This window comes from Scardinius erythrophthalmus (assembly GCF_964197995.2).
Source record: "Scardinius erythrophthalmus genome assembly, chromosome: 3".
Taxonomy (NCBI): domain Eukaryota; kingdom Metazoa; phylum Chordata; class Actinopteri; order Cypriniformes; family Leuciscidae; genus Scardinius; species Scardinius erythrophthalmus.
This window is the reverse complement of record NC_138223.1, coordinates 34,103,641-34,120,209: the sequence shown is the minus strand read 5'-3', so window position 1 is coordinate 34,120,209 and position 16,569 is coordinate 34,103,641. Positions and strand designations below refer to the sequence as shown.

General features: G+C 36.6%; 2 protein-coding genes across 4 annotated transcripts; one reads left to right on the top strand and one right to left on the bottom strand.

Annotated features, from left to right (window-relative positions):
- The first annotated feature begins 325 nt into the window (after positions 1-325).
- Positions 326-11,115, top strand: LOC308687579 (uncharacterized protein). Of its 2 annotated transcripts, XM_081360208.1 has the most exons (9): positions 326-1,027; positions 1,995-2,037; positions 2,285-2,575; positions 2,655-2,939; positions 6,103-6,323; positions 6,744-6,842; positions 8,057-8,182; positions 8,463-8,567; positions 10,351-11,115. In XM_081360208.1, exons 2-9 carry the CDS (start codon positions 1,995-1,997, stop codon positions 10,459-10,461), a joined length of 1,281 nt encoding a protein of 426 aa, XP_081216334.1. In that variant the 5' UTR covers positions 326-1,027; the 3' UTR covers positions 10,462-11,115. The 2 variants fall into 2 exon arrangements, with proteins under 2 accessions (XP_081216334.1, XP_081216333.1); XM_081360207.1 differs by lacking the exon at positions 10,351-11,115 and having other exon boundaries at positions 340-1,027; positions 8,463-8,763.
- On the bottom strand, positions 10,351-15,439 carry LOC308687584 (voltage-gated monoatomic cation channel TMEM109-like). Of its 2 annotated transcripts, XM_081360214.1 has the most exons (4): positions 14,891-15,439; positions 14,172-14,274; positions 13,704-14,084; positions 10,351-10,485 (listed from the first exon to the last, which is right to left on the bottom strand). In XM_081360214.1, exons 1-3 carry the CDS (start codon positions 15,086-15,088, stop codon positions 13,729-13,731), a joined length of 657 nt encoding a protein of 218 aa, XP_081216340.1. In that variant the 5' UTR covers positions 15,089-15,439; the 3' UTR covers positions 10,351-10,485; positions 13,704-13,728. The 2 variants fall into 2 exon arrangements, with proteins under 2 accessions (XP_081216340.1, XP_081216339.1); XM_081360213.1 differs by lacking the exon at positions 10,351-10,485 and having other exon boundaries at positions 12,832-14,084.
- Between the last annotated feature and the right edge of the window lie 1,130 nt (positions 15,440-16,569).

Below are 16,569 nucleotides of genomic sequence, written 5' to 3'. Positions count from 1 at the left end.
ACATAGACGAGACTTTATAATTCGGCAATGATTTATATTATAATAATATAATAATCCTTTCAGAGTGCAAAATTCAAAGTTTCAATATTCAGTGAAATCACAGAAGCAGTTTACATTTTTAAATGAAACCTGCTTTCTTGACCATCAAAATATAAAATATAATTTGTATTCCAACAAGGCCAGTGTGTAGGCTATAGGCTATCCCTTCTACAAAGCATTCATAAGCATGAGCATTGCACTGAGCTAAGACTGATGCATGCTGGGATGGGAGGGGTCCTCTAGCCTCTGACGTAAATCCTGTTGCGTTTGTTTATATAGGCTTGCCAGCCTGAATTAGGTTCGTCGTCTGTTGACGAAAATATAGCTTGAGGAAAATATAGAAGGAACAGCTGAAGGCTGGAGCACAAATATAGATGGTCCGCATTTCCTCTCCATATTTAGTTGCATATATTTGGTTTGAAGAATCAAATTAATAAATTGGTACGTGCCCTTGGATTTATTTAAAAATGACTAATCAAAATTGTTAAATCAATGTATTAGGGTACATTATTTAGGCATATGTGATCAAGTAAAAAAAAAAAAAAATCAAAAGCTCAGTTTCGATAAGAAAACGAATAGTTTAACCATCTAAACACAATAAAGGAAAGGGAAAGGTCAGTTATTAAAGATCACATTCCACACATTAGGGAAAGAAAAGGTTAGGTTCGGTACTCCTACGTTAAATCTAGGGATTATATTTCTCAAGGGCAGGCATGAGCATGCTACACTTGCCATAATATTCCTTTTTTTCAGATAGGCTACTTATTAAAAACTTGCACGCACACATCAATCCTCACAAAAGCATCACCCATTGCATCTTGACAAAAGAACAGGAATGTGCCCGGAGCGGTTTGTATGCACGACCACAGAGGGGCTGAGTTAAACTCCATTTCCACAGGACACACCTATTACCGACAAGATAATTTACAGTCCTGGCACACGGTAAAATCCTACATTTACAACGGAAACGTCCATCATTGATAACATTGTAAGTACACTTTGATCTTTCTCTATATCGCTCATCGTTGTTAAAATTCCGGAAATAATCTAACGCAGGAAACGCGAATGCTTCTCTTATACAAAGTCGTTATTGTTGTTGTGTTTTTTATTTTATTTTTTTATTTAAACCAGGCGCCTAAAATGAGGATAGTTTGACAAACATTGTCTTGCAGATTAGCAGTTTATGCATTCCCCGCTGCTTTTGGTGGATGTTTGATTCGAAGCATGCATGGTTTCCGATTAAACCAAAATCGTACAATTACAGACAGACACATTTGCGTCTCTTACTTTCGTATGAAGTGACATACGTCGTCACCTGAATGTTTAATTCATTGGATTACTCGACATAACTAAATCTAATTAGTTTTAATTACGTGCATTCGCTTGTAGCGTAAAGATGAAATTGAGGGTCTGGCCCTATGGTCTGGACCAATTAATCTACCGTGCTTCAGAGATGCAGATCATACATAGTTAGCTGCCATTTATAAGGGCGTGTCCCAATCGCTGAACAGTGCACTAAAACCTTTTGTACTCTGTCCAGGCTATTTAATTAATTAATATATACACCGTATTGTACCATACTTAAAGGGATATTTCACCCAAAAATGAGAATTCTGTCATAATTGAATCACCCCCAAGTTGTTCCAAACCTGTATGAATTTCTTTCTTCTGCTGAACACTAAAGAAGATATTTTGAAGAATGTTTATGAACCATCAATCAGAGGGCAGAAGGCATGCAGAAGATTGTATACAACAGGTTCTTCAGCAAAGTTTCGATCATGTTGATAATTTAGAGGCCTGCATCAAATATGATACCATAGGCCCAAAAGCTGTTTTAACCAGTTTAGGACAATATGCTTGTTTCTAGAACTCTGGTTAAAACAATAAGGTTATTGTTTTAATGTAATATGTGTTCAGAATCTATCTGCTATATTAATAGATTATTTCTCAAACAGATGCTGGGTGTTTGGACCTTCCTAGCAGCTGCTATTTGTGCAGGTATGACAACATTTGCTTCTTACACACTAAAATAATCTTTCTGAAGATGATTCTACAAGGACATGTAAATTTAGTTCTTTAGAATCACAGTTGAATCATGTCATGCGTTGACATACAGTATTAGACAAAAAAGCAGTATATACATGATTCTAATTGCCCAGCAGTTCTAAAGAACTCCTACTCATCTTGTAATTCTAAACAACATCTCTAGAATATGAAACAACAAAACAAAAATTGTCTCCCTCAGTGTCAGTCTCAGCAATATCTCGAAAGGATCTAATCCATGGACGTCAGTTGTTTCTGGATCTTCCTGAAAGGACAGCGAAGTTGGATTTTACCTCTGCTGATGAGAGAGATCAATTTACTATCTGGGAACACAGAAGCCTCTGGCCCAATAAACCCAGTAAAGGCCAAGTGAACAGCGCTAGTCATGGCTGGTCTTTCATAATCAGACAAGTTACATTTGATGACGAGGGAACCTACACCCTGCGCAATCACTTTGGTTCAACCATCTCCAGTTATACAGTGAAGGTCAACAGTGAGTAGTAATTTAAACCTCTATCTCAGAATAATATCTCTGTGACGGTCCACATATCCTCACTGGTTTTTTTTTTCAGCCAACAGGGAAATCATTGACCGTATAGCAGGTGAAAGACTGACTATACCACTGCTAGGACTCAAGCAGAGTGATGCCACGCTTTGGTTTTACAGCAATTATTCATCTGTCATCCTGGTGGAGAATGGAGTTCCAGTGGGCAAGAAATATCCAGACTATATCAACCGACTTAAAGTGACCAGCGAAATGATCCAGGTTCTCAATGTCAATGTGTCAGATTTGGGCAGATACGAGCTCACCGATTATAAAGGCAGACTTGTCTCAAACAACACAATGTTACTAGTGGGTAAGAAAATACTTTCTTCAGTATATTTTAAATTTGTACACACACACACACACACACACACACACACACACACACACACACACACACACACACACACACACACACACACACACACACACACACACACACACACACACACACACACACACACACACACACACACACACACACACATTGTTACAGCACCTCTCTCCCCAGTCTGGCCCGAACGTCTGCCTTTTAGTTCTGGTTTCGATGAAGCCCCTCCTTTCGAAATACGAAATGTGCTGTGATTGGTTTGCTCGCCCAGTGTGTTGTGATTGTGTCACGCACGGTTGTAGAACACACAATGATGAGGAATAGGTTCAGAAAGGTCTTTAATAATCCACACGACTAAATTCAGATACATGCAGGCAAACAAACACAACACTGGCAAAAACGAGACTGCACCAAGAACACTGAAGAGACAGGAACTTATATACTGATGATAATAAGGGAACACCTCTGAACAGAATGACAACTCATATTAGTAACCAAGATGACAAACAAGTGGCGGGAAAAAGACCTTATGAATACTAACTAAAAGTCAGTGAAAGTGAAACTAAGACCAACTATAACCAAATATCCCTGAAAGATTGGCACCCCTTAACTAGTGTTTGTGAAATGTCACACAAGCTCTACTCAGATGTAAATATTAAGGATGGAATCAATATCAAACCAATCCAAGCCTGATTCAGACTTAAGAATGTTAACAAACAAGAGGATCATCCAGAATGGATTTTCTTTGCAAGCAGGGATTTCACAGGACATTTCAGTGTTGTATGTTTTTTTTATATATATATATACATTTTTGATACGATGTTATACACAATTAATCATGATATTTGTCTGAAAACTATGGCAATACAAACAGCAATTGATCACAAAACGCTGGTTAATTCAAAAGTGAGAGCTTACAAAAGCTACAGTAAACACTATATCAACACTAATGTTGGCTAGCAGGCAAGCGTAGTAACAACATCAAATTTATCATTAGAACGTAAACGTAACTACAAATAATAAGACATACTTACAAGTTGTGATCCATAAACAACAAATTTGTCCAGACAAATTGGGAACTGCTCCATTTCAGTAGAAGCTTGTGTGCATTGTCTGCATTGTGGTTCTGGAAGCTGTTATCCGTAAAATGTGCCACACACAGATAAACGTTGGGATTAAAATGTTTAGGAACAGTGATTAAAATAAATTTAAACTACTCTTAAGTTCCTCAGCTTTTGGAAGGTCAAACAAATGAGTTTTGGAAACAGGGTAGAAAAAGCAGTGTCTCTTTGACATAGTGATCACATAGTCTTCTCTAATGCAGCTCAACCAGGCCTCATCCCCTTTTTTTGCGTATTCTGTGGGCAGGGATTATTAAATGAGTAAAAAACGTGTTGTAGTCCAAACAATTCTTTCGTTGTAGTTCAAGTGGATTCTGTTAAAGGGGTGGTTGAGTATGATTTTACTTTAGTTAGTGTGTAATGTTGCTGTTTGAGCATAAACAACATCTGCAAAGTTACAACGCTCAAAGTTCAAATCAAAGGAAGATATTTGCTTTTAAAGAAAAGGACCACAACAAATGGCTGGTAGGGACTACACGACATTCCTCCAGGGTTAGTGACATCACTTACCCTAAAATTTACATAAACCCCGCCACCGGGAACACACAGTCCATGTTGATAAGAGGAAAAGTTGTTGTATAAGAGTACATTTGTGAGTCAGCTCAAACTTTAGCATCCATCTTTTCACATGCAATATAAAGTCACTCTGTGTGCATCTCACAACAGTTCCTATATGAGCGATTTATAGATTATCATGACAGAATATGCCAATTGAATATAGTTAACTCCACATCAGCAACATAAATTCATCAACTAACCATTCAGAGATGGTCTGTTGCATTCTACATGTTGTCACTTCTTGAGTCTCTCCATCTTTGTCTGACTCCGTTTTAACATTAAAGGCAGAACAGTTTCAGTGTGTCTGCATGAGGTAATCGTTGCTGCTAACACACACAAGCTCTTGAAACCCCGCCCTCTTTAGCAGCTCATTTGCATTTAAAGGGCCAGGCACAAAATGGTGCGTTTTTGCAAACCCTCAAAAAGTGACAACTTTAACATGCTATATAAAAATATCTGTGGGTTATTTTGTGCTAAAATTTTACACACACACACATTCTGGGGACATCAGAGATATATTTTACATCTCGTGAAAAGGGCATTTTACCACCTGTTTAAATAAAATATCTCCCTTTGGAGTGGACTTTGAGCTTTGTAACCTTGAAAATCCTCTTCCTTATTTGCTAATGTCTGTACTGCTAAATTGACTTACTACCACAACAAAATTAACAATTCTTTTGACCCTCGTACACTTTTAAAAACCTTCTCTTCATAATCCTCCTCTTCCCCCTCCTTCATCAGCCCTAACAGCTAATGACTTTGCCACATTCTTTATATATAAAATAACAACCATCAGTGGCCAATTTTCCAGCACATCCACGGCACATCTCACCAGCTAACACACACATTCTCCCCTCCTTCTCTCTACTCTCGGAGGCAGAAGTCTCCAAACTCATCCATTTCAATCACCCTACTACCTGTCCGCTTAAACCTATACCCACTCGTCTCCTCCGAGCCATTTCTTCTTCAGTTGTGCCCACACTCACTCACATCATCAACACTTCTCTTCACACTGGTACCTTTCCCACAGCATTTAAGCAGATTCGGATAACCCATATGCTTAAGAAACCCACTCTAGATCTAGCACTTCTAGAAAACTACCGTTATCTCCTATTCGTTACTAAAACACTTGAAAAAGTCGTGTTCAACTAAGTATCAACCTTTCTTGCACAGAACAACCTCCTGGACAACTACTGTTGTGGTTTCTCTCTTTTGTGAAATCACTTCTCAGAGATCTTTGATGCCAGAAATATTAGACTTTATTTTACGACGAAGCCGAGCATCTTCTGCAGAAGATAGCTCCAGATTTTTGCTCAGCTCAGAGATATATACCATAAATCCTTTTCCAAAGATGGTAACACACTCTATAGATATTTTTGGGTAAAGGTATTGTACCATGTGACATATTAGAATAGAATTCTCTGCTGCAACATTTCTTGTCTCATCTCTTCAAATGTTTCATGTAGATCATCATGAACGTAACGCTGGTGAGGGTTTTTTAGCTCTACTGCTGCTTGGCATTCCTACTGGAATCTGCTGCTTCTGCTGCCGAAAAAGAATCTGCAATTGTTGCCGGACCACCAAATCACAAACAGTGGAGTCCAACAATACTGTACCAGTGTCCATACCTTGCAGCAACACAGTGATCAATCCTGTGGGTCCTATAGGTCCTGGAGGCCCTAGCCAGGTAACATAAATGTGAAGATTCTGTCTCTCTCCCTGTACTTTCCTGTATATATAAATAAGCACGTCCCAGCCGGGTTCGTCACTTATTTAGTTCCCCTGGAAACATTTCCGTTGTGGTCTGTGTAATTTGCAGCACGTTTCTGTACTTGGTTGTGCTGTGAGTTTTTGGAGCACACGTGTGTTGTGAAACTGATGAAGATGATTTCTTAATTTGTGGGTGTTTTTTTCTATTTGCATGTGCTTTCTTCAGTTGCAGTGCGTTGAGCTGTCTCGGCCACTGTACAAAAATGTATAAAAATAATAATAAATAACAACAAATTATTTTTTAATAGGATCATGCCAAGCAACATTTATAGATTTTAGTCCCTGTAGCTACTGTACATTGTAATGAATATGATTGGTTTGTGGTTTCTGACCAAAGGGCAACATCGCTGGTTATCCGCCTCATCCAGATCAAGGACAGATTCATTATCCTCCACCAACAGAGTGGAATGGACAACCTGCTATTTCTCCAAACCCTGTGAGTTCACATACTGTAGACAGAGATTTACATTTACTTTTATTAATTTAACAGACCCTTTTATCCAAAGGGACAAATAAAGAATGTTACAACACAAGCAGATCATCCTAAGGAAGCAGTAACTTTTTTATAGCAAAACTTTATTTGCTTGATTACCTAAAAAAATAATGGAAAAATGTGTTCTGTGTGAACAGACCTTTATCGGCTTGTTTAGCTGGTGGACCAGAATAGGCATGCAAACTTAAAGGGTTAGTTCACCCAAAAAAGAAAATTAGCCCATGATTTACTCACCCTGAAGCCATCCTAGGTGTATATGACATCCTTCTTTCAGACGAATACAATCAGAGTTATATTAAAAAATACCCCGGCTCTTCCAATCTTTATAATGGGCGCAATGGGTTTATTTTCTTGGAAGTCCATCAAAGCGTATCCATCCATGATAAAAGTACTTGAAACGGCTCCTGAGGGGGTTAATAAAGGCCTTCTGAAGTGAAGCGATGCGTTCGTGTAAGAAAAATATCCATATTTAAAACTTTATAGACTAAAATAACTGGCTTTCAAGTTCAATGATTTCTCTTGGCGTAAGTCGACTTGCGTACGGCCATCTGCCGGAAGCTAGTAATTTTAGTCGATAAAGATCACATCGCTTCACTTCAGAAGGCCTTTATTAATCCCCCAGAGCCGTTTCGAGCACTTTTATCATGGATGGATACGCTCTGATGGACTTCCAAGAAAATATACCCATTGACTCCCCTTATAAAGCTTGGAAGAGCCAGGACATTTTTTAATATAACTCTGATTGTATTCGTCTAAAAGAAGGATGTCATAAACACCTAGGATGGCTTGAAGGTGAGTAAATCATGGGCTAATTTTCATTTTTGGGTGAACTATCCCTTTAATGCCAAAATTCAAGATATGCTGGTACACCTTAAACCAACATGAATTCCATGCTTATTAGGCTAGTTTGCATGAGGCACCAGTATACCACACAAAACTTAAAGCCAAAATTGATGTACTTCTTTTCCTTGCTGAAAAGATATATATATATATATATATATATATATATATATATATATATATATATATATATATATATATATATATATATATATATTATTTATTTATTTATTTATTTATTTATTTTTAAGTGAGGGTTATATGTGCACTCTAAACTAAAAAAAAAAAAAACGTTTTGTGCATGTTCTCTTTTTAAGGGCTTTCCTCCAGCGTATGTGCCTCAAAACCCTGTCTATCCTCCAGACTTTGGACCTGGAGTTCCCCCCGCTCAGCCTCCACAGTGGAATGCCCCTCCAACCCAGTACAACCCATCTGCACCTGTGGTACATCCAACATATGTTGCAATTTTATTTTATTTTTTTCATCCTGCATGTTAACATTTCTGTTTGCTTATTTTTACTAAAAAGTTTGCAAGTGAATATGTAAAAGACAAAAAGCAACACTAATTAGTTAAGCCAGGATTAGGCCATAGTTTAATAAGGACATATAAGTAGCTTTTATAAACGTCCCTTTGAAAAAAAAAGTATGCACATTAAGTCACTCTTAGTGTGCATGTGCTTGTTTGTGTATATTTTTGAACATGTTTACACTCTGTGTCCTCAGAACTATACGCCAGTGATGTACAGCGCTCCTCCTGGGCCTGAAGCCGCAGGGTTTAAGATGAATGAACCGCCTCCCACCGCACCACTGCTCACACCTCAACCTGAGGTAAAGGTTCATCTTGCAGTGTTGTTTCTAAGTGTACAATACTCAAATGTTCCCGAAACTGTCCATTCCTTCAGTGACAGCCTTTTTGTAATGTCTGCATTCATTGTGAGAAATTTTTAAACAAAATCAGGGTACCCGCGGGGTCTTAAAAGCATTGAAAAAGTCTTAAATTTGATCATCTCAAATTAAGGCCTTAAAAGCCTTGAATTTGGTATACAAGTCTTGAATTTCGTTACAAAGGTCTTAATTTTTTTTTTTGCCTTTTCTATGATTAAATTCATACCGTAACAAAATTAGCTGTTGTTACTAATGTAGACTTATTAAAAATTAGTCGCGTAACGTTGAGTGCACCTCGCGCTTCACGTCATAGAAGAACGCGCGAAAGCGCGCGCACCCGTTACGATGGTTACTAATCAGAGCTTTTCTGTTAAAAGAGCATGTTTTCTACCCGGTCTTTTCAGTAGTATCTGGCCACAACCATCCACGCGCGCTCTCTCTACATTGTTGAAGAAGCGCGGATGATCTGAAAACACAGACAAGCTGGAGTTCAGCGATCTTCATTTGAGAATATCTGTCACGAGCCGCTTGTGCTGTTTGTGCGACTAAATCTGCGATCAAAATGCAGGCTGATATACAGCAGTGTTTTTAATGTTGATCATTATGCGAGCAAGAATGCAATGTTTCCCAACTATCCACACGATTTCAAATGTGACATTGATTTTATACAACAGTAAAAAAAAAAAAAAAAGGGTAACATTAAGTGATGTACTAAATTTTAAACAGGCTTATTGCTCTATTTTGCAACAAAATCTGTGGCTTTGACAAAGACAATGAGTTACCGCCACCTACTGGCGATTTTAATATCATATTTGTATTAATATTAAACGTTTTTTAACATTGAATATTTATTGAACATTGTTTTATTCAAAGCATTATTTATTTTTAAAAGTATTATAAAGGTGAAAAATGAAATGGAAAAATCAAATATTATTTGATTGGCAAATAATATGGCAAATATTGTCCCTTAATGGAAAGATGTGACTGCAGTCGTGGAAGAGTACAGCACGCTAAAAAATTGAAGAACTAAGGAAAAGGGATAGGCCTATGTAGAATTGCACAAGTGCTACTGCTAAAGAGTGCAATGTTAATACAAGTGCAATGTTAGCTTAATTTTAATTTCTCATAAGCTAAATTGAATTGGCCTAGAGAGAATAATTATGACATTTTCTGTCTAAAGACTACATATAAAATAGTTACCAAAATTAAAGTAACTGCAGTTTGACTAAAAGTAATGACTAAAAGTTGACAAAAAATGCAAACACATTTCGTCAACTAAAACTATGAAAGGCAGAATGACTCAAATGTGACTGACCAATAAGCATTTTCGTCTGAAGATGAAGAGTAAGACTAAATCAAAAATGGCTGCCAAAATTAACATTGGCCTACACACGTGCACGCTACAACGCTGCCACGTATGTATTAAATATGACTGATAATTCAAATAAAATGTTTTATTTAATTCAAATAGTCTACTTGTACATAATTATTTTTTAGGGTTTAAAATGTATACAGATTTGACATTTTCCCCTCATACTTCTGTCGGAATTGGTACGAAGTTGGCATTGAATTTCATTTGAAATGGTATTAAAAAGGTCTTAAAAAGCCTTGAATTTAAGTTGGAGGATCCTGGGGGTACCCTGAAAATGCAGAAAATGTGCCCAAAATTGCTTAAAATGAGCCCACTGACTCTCTGTGTCTCACTCTCTTACCACTCTTTTTCTAGTCTCACCAGTCTGCTATGACCAACGTTTCCATGGATATCCTTAACTCCGGTGAATCTAGTGTCCAGTTTGACATAAACAAAGGAAAGTCTTCTGGCAGCAACTTCCTTTAGATACTCCAACATCCTGAATTATCACTGTAAGAGAAACAAACACTTAGCTGTTGATTAGATTCCTACAAAACCTTTTTTTAAAAAAAAAAAAAACCTTGGATATTTTGAAAGGACAGGACATTGTTCTCACTGTGGTTAAATTTGAACTTTTAACTTTTATATTGATGAATACCTCAAACAGATCAGTCAGTGATGGTCATTCTCACTGTAAACAACAATAATAATAATTTCTGCCTGGAGAATTAATAGGACTTAAAAACTGCTACTGCTATTTTTTCCTACCTCTTAATGTCACTGTCTTGGTGTTTAGTAGTAGGAAAGAAGCTGTTGAATGATACCAATGATATATATTTTACAGTTAGAAAGCTACCACTAGATTGTCAGCCAAATGTTTACATATTATACTCATGCTACAGGGACAAAAATATGAGGATTTGCCTTCTAAATGAGCTTCCAACGACACCCATTGCTGAAAGGTGTGCATATTGAAGCAGCAATGCAATATCCAGACAAACTGGCAGGCATGTAATGGCCTTTTCTGAAGCTCACTTTCAACAGGATGGTTTACCCAAAAAATTTAAATTCTGTTATCATCTACTCACCCCTCATGTCATTCCAAATCTGCATGACTAGAAAATAAAAGAAGATATTTTGAATATCTTTAGATATTTTTTTTTTTTGTCTATACAATGAAAGTTAATGGGCATCAATACTGTTTGGTTTCCATCATTCTTCAAAATATCTTGGGGTTCCACAGAAGAAAGAACTGCATACAGGTGTAAAAAAAAATGACATGGACGTTGAGGATCTCAAAAATTACATTTATTACAGCTTAGCAGTGGCAAGGTACACAAAGCACCTTGGGTTCACTGGCGACAGAATGAACCCAGAACATCCAAATCTCAAACCTTTTATCCTGATGCAGTTTTACCAGTTTTTTAGTCTTAATGTAAACGAAGTTGCTCTTGTTGCAGCTGTGATCTGTATGTTAATGAAGTTGTGACACCCCATTGTCTGAGAAGGTTCTCTGTTTCCTACACCCATTCCCATTCTACAATTGAGAATGACCATTTACTCAGGATGTGATCAACCCAAATGGTGAAGAAACAATATAACTTTACTTTCTTTTATCTCTATGATAATTAAGCCACTTTGGGGATGAGCTCATTCTAAAATATATTTTGGAGTGGAATCTGGGTCGAGGCAGACTACAATTTCTTACACAGGTTTGAAATGACATGAGGGAGAGTAAATGATGACAGAATTTTCATGTTTTGGGTAAACTATCCCTTGAAGGTGACTCACATTTTCACTTTATCCATCCAACAACAGTCAGCCTTAAAAAAGCCACTATATAGAATAAGCCATTCATTTAGTATGTTTTTGTACAGGTGTCCCTCTACTCTACAACATATATATATATATATATATATATATATATATATATATATATATATATATATATATATATATATATATATATATATATATTCTTATTATTTTTTCCATCTTTTGCTTTGTACATGCTTACCCCCGTCTCTTGAGAGGCATCTAGTTTTACAACTAAAAAACGGTCTTATGTAACTAAGATATACAATGTTATTTTTACCTGCTTAAAGAGCACTTAGACACCAGGAATTAGCTTCATATGCAACATCTTTACAGGAGGTGTATGTGTGTGTGTGTGTGTGTGTGTATATATATATATATATATATATTTGAAAAATATATATACGCACACACACACACACACATAATTAATTTAACACATCTACACATTACTATTTAATATGCATGTTAGTGAATTCAAATGTATTAATGTACTGTTTTAGTGATTTTTATATAGCCTCTTTTCTGCATTTGCTTAGGATATTTTCAAAGTACTGTTAGCTGGAATTAAACAACAACTGCCTCAAACCAAAAAACATTTATACTTGAGTCTTGAATATATGCATAAAATGTTATAGTGATGTAGTTTTATATTATAGGGTAAACATTGTACTTGCTCAATTTAAATGGCCTTCATAACACAATGGATATAGACATATAAAAAGGCCTACCATTGTTCTGAAGTAAAATACTGTTATCAGTTTCTGCCAACATGACTGTTTTTCTTACTGTTTATTATTCATATTACATGTTCTCTGTATGTTTTATTTTCTCAGACATCTAGAGCCAACTGGCAATGCCTTATTCATTGTTATGTGTTGCATCATCGGTAATTTTATTTTATTTTATTGTTACGCTTTAAACTATAATAAGAAGAATGACAATAAACATGACTATCATAATAAATATTCATGCGAAGCAAAATTTCTAGCACATAGCTAGAATCGAGCATGTCCAGGATTGTATCAAAATAGACATTGTAGCTGCGAATCTTTTTTTATTCCTGAGGTTTCAGTAAAATCAGCATAACAAGAAAGATTCCTCTGGATTCAGCAGTTGAAGGGGGTATGTAGAATAGGGTACAAAAAAGAAATATTTTCTTTTATAAAATGGAGATTCTGGAATTTGAGCAGAAGATTTGCATCTGGTTTAGATTAAATGCAGAGACCAATTTTTCAGTTTGTGATTTCTGACTTTAGGGATTCATTTCAGGCCTTTTCTTCTCCTAACGAGCCATAGAAAAATGTAGTGGATTGTTCTCATGAAGAATTAATTTATTGGACAGGTTTTGTTAACAAATGTATTATAATGAACTGATTAAATACATTTTGTAATGTTGCCCTGTTCATCATATACATGAATAAATTACAAGGCAACAAAAACAAGATTATTTAAATGTAGCGTGAAGACATTTTGCAGTTCTCTGAATCTTAAAAGCCCCAGACACTGTAAAATGAACTTTTCTCTGTGTTTGAACATTCAGTATTTGTGAACAATTAGTCCCCTAAAGGCCAATTCACGCCACACAGATAAACGCCAACAAACACGTCTGCGTCAGGTCAGGGTTTGTTTTCACCCGACCGCACATGTTCAATCAGTGTTTTGACATGTCGAAATCCAATGGCCAATGTTTGTGGGATGTTAATTGGCGTTTAAATGCCAGATCCAGTTGTGCTATGGGACCAGTTTACTTGATAATCAATAATCTTTTAACTAACTCTTGAAATATTAATGCACCCTCCAATTTTAGACAAACAAAATGCACTTGTGGTTGTATTGCAGGGGGTATCAAGTCACAATAACATGCTGAATTCTATCCTTGGATTTACAAGAGAAATGGAAATTAAAGTTACATCTGGTCTGGTGAGGGTTTCCATATCACTCCATTTTGCTTTTCTCCATCTCTCTTAGTCGTCTCTCCAGCATCTTGATTTTGTTTTCGAGGTGCGTATCTGGCTTTGCAGATGTTGCACCTATTCCTAACAGGACACAAACACACGCCAGGCCTGCTAATCTCATCGCTGTGGTTTCTGCAGAGGCTCCAGTATCACTGAGAATCAATCCAAACATGCCAATGGCAAAGGTGACCTTCAGCAGCCACAGAGCCTGCCTCACAGCACCCACAACCAAGCGCAGGATGAAGGATATTATCATGTAGGCCACAACAGCCAGAAGAGCCCACTGAGTGACAAAAATCACTCCCTCCGGAGTAACTTTTTGGAAAGGTAGCTTGGCTAGATAGACACATGGAAAAATGTACATGTTAGTATGTGCTTTGATTTAAATACATTTTAAGTAAAGATTTTTTTTTGTAAAATGACCGTCAATTCCTGATGATTCCAAGATTTCCGTAACATACTGGATGACCGTGTTAAGAGCTGATGCCACTGCATCTGATAGCCACTTCACACCGCTTTGTAGAAACTGGTACCCATAAATAAAATACAATAGTGTGAATGTTTTTCCAAAAAAGAACAACTCCACAGAACAGCACAAAGTCATCCAAAAAGCATCATTATGTAGTAATATCATATACAGGTAGCCCTGGAAAAGTATTTAGAACTCTATGAATTTCACTGCATTAGCAAATTATCAAACCATATCTGCAAAGCAAATGACACAAGTTCTGCTTTTCTCAGAACTAACCTCACTTTTCTTAACCACTTTGAACTGGTGTCATTTCACTGATATTTGAGATCACTTCAAGTTCATACAGCTGGTTTATCAAAGTAACCCCATGTTTTCACATTACCTAACCTATGAAACATCAGGTCTGGTTTGACCACCAGAAGGTTTCCAAATATTACATTGATTTATTTGCTTTTAAAAACTAATACACCTATTTTTGTCAAATCCTCCGCTTCCCCCCCAAAATAAAATAAGAATAAATAAATAAATGCATAGGCTACTTTGTTTCTCATATAGCCAGCATTATTCATTGTACATGCTGTTTATGAACTAGATAGATATAGATACCAAAAAGCATTTACAAAATGGAAAATTCTGTTACAAAAGACGGATTTTCCACATATCAGCTCACCTTGAGACACAGATTGACTCTGTTTTCGCCGACTGTAGAGACTAGGCAACTGTGTGCTTCCTCCGACAAACTTGTGATGATGGACCGCACATTTTGCAGGGGACCAGATTGCTTGTCCCATTCGAAAGAGTCACACAATGGTATAAACTGATATGAAACTGAAAGTATAAGTGTTGTAAAATATAAACACCGACCCATTTTAAAAAGGTCACGTTAACTAGTTTACTCTAGACAACGCTGGCGCAGAATTATTATGCGTGAGGAAAATGTTCTTCTCAAAAGACGTGTGAAAGAAACAACTGGTAAACAACTGAACTGGCAACACAGTGTCCTACACAGAAAGACTCAAGACGCTGAATTCAGGCGTCTCCGCTTGGGGATTAGTAAATTAAGTTTTGGATGGGCTTTTTCCGTATTAGAGTCAGATACCTAGTCTTACAAAAGATGCCAGCGCTATCCAACAATAATAAACTTGAGGTTTACTAAACTAATCCATGAGGCGTTAATTTTCCTCGAGCAAATGCCTGCTTCCTCTTTCCTTTCTGGAAGGAGGAGCAACCCTGCCGCCTACCGATGACTAAAGAGACTGTACGGTTTACATCATTCAGAAAAAAACGACACATAAATTGATCCCATATGAGAATTGTGAAAGACTATTCTTAACTACGATTATAACCCTCACAACCATGTTTTGTCTTTGGGGGAATTTTGAAAATGCCAGAAAAATTATATATAAATGTACTAACTGAGCAGTGTACGTATAGCCTACCTTAAAATTAATTTATTTATTTATTTCAAGCAAATAGTGTGACAACAGAAAAGATACACAATAATAATAATAATAATAACTTATACACTTATGCTTGAAATGGAGTGAGGAGAAGTAAAACTCATTGAACCCCACCCCAGTCTGTCAAAGAATTTTTATTTTACAACAAAATAGCTGCTTCCTTCTTCAATTATCTCAAAGAGAAAAAAAAATATTAGTAATAATAATAATACCTCATTAAGAAACAGTATTATAGTTGCACATGTGCAAAAACACATACATACTACCGGTATACATTTTCATAATACACAGATATTACCTCAGGTAACAATGATTATCAAATACCAAACAATGGTAGACGGAATACCACAAGGGTACATAACAACTAATCCAACACTCCACACAAATTGAATACAATCAAACCTCATTATCATTGTAATGGGACCAGACCTTTTCTTTGTAAAGACGTTTGAAATGGTGAATGCCTTGACATTGCTTTAATTCAAGCCCTAGACAATTCCACAAAGTAACCCCACATACAGACAGACATAGAAAAACTCCTCCTGGTGGAACCCGCCATTGGGACCACAAACTGTACGACTGCTCTTTATGAGAAAACATATTTTGAATGTTCACAGGTAATAAATAGTCATACGCTTTGGACATGAACTGTGCATTATATAATTTTACAAGATCCTGAATTTTTAATAACTTTGATTTGAGAAAGAGAGGATTTGTGTGTTCAAAATAGGCGGCCTTGTGTATAATTCGTACAGCCCTTTTCTGTAGCAAAACAAGTGACTGTATTACATTTTTGTAATTATTGCCCCATACCTCTACACAGTAGGTTAGATATGGCTGTATTAAGGAACAATACAAGGTATGGAGTGCATTATAATCAAGGATATGT